Source organism: Cariama cristata, unplaced genomic scaffold (assembly GCF_000690535.1).
Source record: "Cariama cristata isolate BGI_N322 unplaced genomic scaffold, ASM69053v1 scaffold3939, whole genome shotgun sequence".
Lineage (NCBI taxonomy): Eukaryota > Metazoa > Chordata > Aves > Cariamiformes > Cariamidae > Cariama > Cariama cristata.
The window spans coordinates 44,516-49,635 of NW_009633897.1; the positions used below are offsets into that span (position 1 = coordinate 44,516).

A 5,120-nucleotide genomic window follows, 5' to 3' on the forward strand; every position below is an offset into this window, starting at 1 on the left:
AGCAGGCTGATTCAGCTTACTCACTGAAATAGCACAAAAGTAAATTTTTTTTCTTTATTTGAATTAACCTTTTGCTGGCTTAGTGAGGTAAACTATCCTAGTAGAGGATTACAGAGGACTTGAGGGAAGGAGAAGGGGAAAAGAGGCTGCAGCAGCTGTAAGATGTTAAATTGGCTCAACTGTCTTGTCACTGTCAGTCACTGCAGTTTAGTTCTCCTCCTCTATTGTTTAGACTTAAAATCATCTTTTTAATTTCAGTAGCATGTTAAATGAACATATTTTTACATTTTGTAACACAACCAGATGTTCAGGTATTTGTTTACCTTACTGTTGTGCAGGATCTCGGCCAATCAGTGATAGTGACATCTCAGATTATGATGTTGATGATGGTATTGGAGTTGTTCCTCCAGGTGCGTGGGTGAACAGCATGGTCCTGCTTTCTTCTTCTTCTTTTTTGCTTGTTTGTTTTTTTTCTTTATAATGTTTCGGAATATTGAGGACACTGATTTCGGAGAGTGCATTGTGGAAAAAAAAGCTGTTTTCCTGATTATTCCATGGTACCTGTCCTAAATTGTGGTGAATTAGAAGATTCTACTATTCATTCATTGGTATTTCTTTTATGTATCATTCTTCATTTGTGAACCACTGGGTGGTTCAAATTTTTTAATTGTTTACTGCATAATATTCCAAGCATTATTTAAAATATAAATTAAATTTAAAAAAAAAAATTAAAATTTCAGTGTTTATTGCAAGCATTTTTTTTTTATTTTGCTTTTTGCTTGAAACTTAGTTATAATGCAGTCTCCCATGGACTTTGCTGAGAATGCATGGCTATAGATTAAGATGCATGTAGCATGGCTATATCTTTTATAGTTTTCATAAGCCTTCATGAACTATCATTACCTTAAATGTTCATAAATATATACTTGTAGAGACTATCATGGTTTGCTTTTTAGTTCAGCGTTCCTTACGTACTGAAAATCTTGAGGATCATTTTGGATACCACATTTTTCTACTTCTATTTGACTCTTGCCAGAAGTCAGATTAATATATTTCCCAATTGTCCCAAACTAACTGAAGACTCACTATATCATTGCCAGCACTAAATTGGTTTTTCCTGTGGATCTTCATGATGAAAATTACTGATTTAAATCATGGTGGTATTTGAAAAGCTCTCTTATCTTCCTGATCTATGTTTGAAATAATCTAACAATTTATTTGTTATATAACCAGGCAAATAAATCATGTCTTTTATTAATGCAATATCATTTTGATATTTACTGAGCCAAATTCTCCTTCCTTTGATGTTGATTGGGTTCTTTCCTTACTTTAATACCCTTACCACCTGAGTTACTAAGAAAGAAATTTGTTCAGGCATGTCTAGTAATGATATTTGCTTTAATGAAGTGATTAGTCTTGATATTTTTACATCAGCTGAGAGAGTGAACATTTAAAAATAAACCGTAGGTTCTAAATATTTTTTTTCCTGTGTATTATTTCATTTTTTTTAGTTGGCAATGTAGATATTGGCATATCTGTGTAGACTTACTTATGTTTGAGGTTTCAGTATACCGTATTAGGAACTGGGGCTTTTCTTCAGCTGCCAGTTCTTCAAGGCTTCCATTTGCCATTCGAAGTAAACAATTTTCCATCTGACAGGAGACATTCAGAAATGTTCAACTGAATGCATTGGACTCTATTCATTGGGTGAGCACTTGAGTAACTGATTCTTACGGAAATTTGTTGGGACTGTACATGCTTCAGGTGTGCCTTTGAAGAATGCATTGGTCCAAACTTTCTCAGAGATCACTGTAGAAAATTGCGAGATTTCATCTATAGCAATAGGATTTACAATGAGCTGAGCGTCTTTAAACTGAAACTCAAAGGGCCTGGTGAGGAAACTCCTTCTGAAGTCCACCTAATCAGAAGCAACTTGGCAGCTGACCTGACCAAGCACAAGGTTGTCTAGTTGGAGTTTAGTGGATACGTTTGTTTGGCAATTGTAAGTGGAGTTCATCTGTTGATTCCTATGCAAAGTGGATATCATGTAAGTGTGAGGATTTTGTTTGCACATGCAACCTGAATTCTTAAATGAAGGGTAGACTTTAGGCACACAGGGGCAAAGAAAATTTCAGTCATCAGCCACAAATGTATGACAGCCTAGACACCATATGAAAATGTGTTTTGCAATGAGAGCTGGAAAAGGTTGCCAGTCCCATTATCTATTGAATTGCTTGAGAATCTTAGGTGCAAATTCACAAATTTGCCTGGACATTTAATTAAATTCAGATATGCATTTCTACCCTCCTGTCCAACCTTCCTTACTTAGCACGTAGCTAAATCTTCTAAGACTTTGGACTGCTACCTTCATTTGCACTGAATGAACAGTACAGTATCTTCTCCAACAACCTCCTCTGTTAAAACTAAGCTGCATGCAAGTTCCTTGTTGTGCTGCAGGGTCTTTACCCCTTCCCTGTTCCTGTCCCCCAATGCCATGGACCTCACCCAAGTGCCCTGCAGCTCTTGTCTGGTCCAGATTTCCCACGCATTCTCCTGCAAGGTATGCATGTGGGATGGAACAACAAATATCCATATTTCCTCATAATGTAGGATGATGATGCAGCTCAGGTGCCCTCAGACCATTTTGGCATAGCCTCTATTGCCTTCAACTAGATTAGACTAGGATTAAGGTATTCTTTCTCAACAGAAGTAAGGATATAAAAACTGAGTTTACAACATGTGATGCAAAAGAAAATATTTCCCTTTAAAGCTCCTTTTCCTTCCTTTACCACTTGCTTGTTAATGTTACCCACCGTGGTACTTAGATATGATAAGTAAGCTCTATGTTATTAAAGGTATATTCTTACAGTTGTGAATTTATTCTTTTTCTTGAAATAGTCAGAAGGAAGTTATTTTGCCATCTTAATATCTCAAGATTTTCACAAAAATTATTGCTCATTTTCTAAAAAACAGACACGTAGCTGCAAAATGTAGAAGCACAAAAGTTCACTATAAGCTAAAAAAGGAATGATGAAAATATTTTGGCTAATGTGACTAACACTGGAAATTCTGAAAACTGTAATTTCAAATGTTTTACCAATTGCTAAGGCAAATGCAGTATTAGCATTTAGCAATAATAGAGAGAAAACATTTTTCCTGGAGATTTCAGCAACTGCAAAGAATCACTGCTTGTCAATGGAAGTAAAGACTGCTATATCAAAAATAATGGCACTTTGATAACTTCAAGAATATGTTAAGAAAAGTGTTTTTCCCTTATATCACAAATGTGTCTTATTTTTCATATAATTGTACTGTCCTCATTTATTATTAGTATCTTGCAGTGATATATATGGGGTTTTTTTAAATCAGCTAATAGAACTGTTCATAAAAGGAGTTTATGTCAACAGCTGCAGCTTGGAAGCTCAGCTTTAGCAGAATTGATTTTTGACAGGTTTTTGTGGTATGCCAACGTCTATTTACGTGAAGAAAATATTTTATATCTCTATAGCCTGTCCTCATATGAGAGGTGCTCCAGTCTCTTAATTATCTTTGTGGTCCTGAGCTGGACTTACACCCGTAACTCCATGTATGTCTTGTGCTGGGGGGCCCAGTACTCCAGATGTGGTCTCACCAATGCTAAGTGTATAGGAAGGGTCAGTAAAGGATCAGTAAAGGATTTAATAAAAACTGAACATGTCTTAAGGCTTGTCTTTTTAAGCAGAACTTCAGTAGCTTTTTTAATTAAAAAGAAAAAAACTGATATGCAGTTGGCAATATCCCAAAGGGCATTTTTTAATGAGCTATATCGCTTATGCTATGGGTAACGCTTCAGAACAATTTATTTTTCTATCATATGTAACCTGTATAAATGATTGCATTGTACTTACCTTCCTCTGGTAGCACAACACCTTGTTGTTGTCTGCATTGTCTTTAAAAAAAAAAAAATAAAAAATTCTGGTATCAAACATTTGCTAGAACCATTTTCATCATCCATCTAACTTCCATTTCATGTCACACCTGACAGTTTCCCATGAGCAACGGAGAAACTTCTTCTGCATAAACTGCCATAAGCTTGATTGCTGCTCTCATGCTGGTCCATGCAAAAAAATGTCTCTGCTCACTCTGGAGAGACCAGAGCCGTTGTCTTTGAGGATATGAGGAAATGTTACTGTTGCTGTCACTGTCACGGTCACTATGGAAGTATGGATGCGATTTGACCAACTTAATGATTCTTGAGCTCATACTTCAGATAAATGTGAATTGCTATTGCTCTCTCTGTTCTATAAGATTTGTGTATGCACAATGCACAAGTTTGATATTATTCCCTGGATAGCTTGGCTATGAAGAATATATAGGATAAAATAATCTTTCTATACCAGATTTTTAAGTGTACAGGCTAATCTCAATTGTATTTTATTTTTGGGCAGAGTAGAGATGCTCTAGAAATATATTTTAAACTGAAATTTATGTTTAAATTATATGTGTTTCAGTACAGTTGCCTGAAGCTTGGAAAGAAGTTTTGGGTTTCTTTGATTTTAGTGTGGTATAAATGTAAACTAGTGTTCCTTCTGATAGAGATGATGGGATTTTATCTAAAACAAGCTTGTTTGGAAAATGAAATAACTTTTAGCACATACAGCTTAGATTTAGTTATTGAGGGAAGGGAACGCTTCCAGCTTTTGTCATGTGTAGTCTTTTTTCTTCCTCTGACAAAAAACCCAGATGTTTACCGCAGCAACCTTAGTAGATGAGGGAATCTCTGTTGAAGTCTTGAGGGAGTCTTTTTTGTTGTTGTGTTTGGTTTTTTTTTTTTTTTTTTTGCTTCAAAATTAGCACCCAGTCCTTGTTCTGAGATCAGGGAGATCCTCATGTTTCTTTCTAATTTTATTGCACAACCCTGAAACACTTTTTCAGCAGGTAAGATACTCCAGCGTCACAGTACATCAAAACCTGTGAAACATTGGAGTCCTCCTTTGTTAGAAGGTTGATAAACCTCGGCAGATACTTTCATGCATGATATCAACTTTTACAGGCCTATTTTACAATCAGTACTCAGTACAGCTTTGCTATTCAAAATGCTCTTTAAGGGGCAAGCGTTTGCTGGTTTTGTGGCTACTAAT

At 35.7% G+C, this 5,120-nt stretch overlaps 1 protein-coding gene across 6 annotated transcripts in view; it reads left to right on the forward strand.

The window, feature by feature from the left end:
* Nucleotides 1–5,120, forward strand: part of RIMS1 (regulating synaptic membrane exocytosis 1) — a 163,133-nt gene that overhangs the window by 42,539 nt on the left and 115,474 nt on the right. For all 6 annotated transcript variants that reach the window (XM_009706932.1, XM_009706933.1, XM_009706934.1 and 3 more), the window contains one exon: nucleotides 339–410. In XM_009706932.1, the coding sequence (XP_009705234.1) occupies nucleotides 339–410 (72 nt within the window). The remainder of the gene's footprint in view (nucleotides 1–338; nucleotides 411–5,120) is intronic.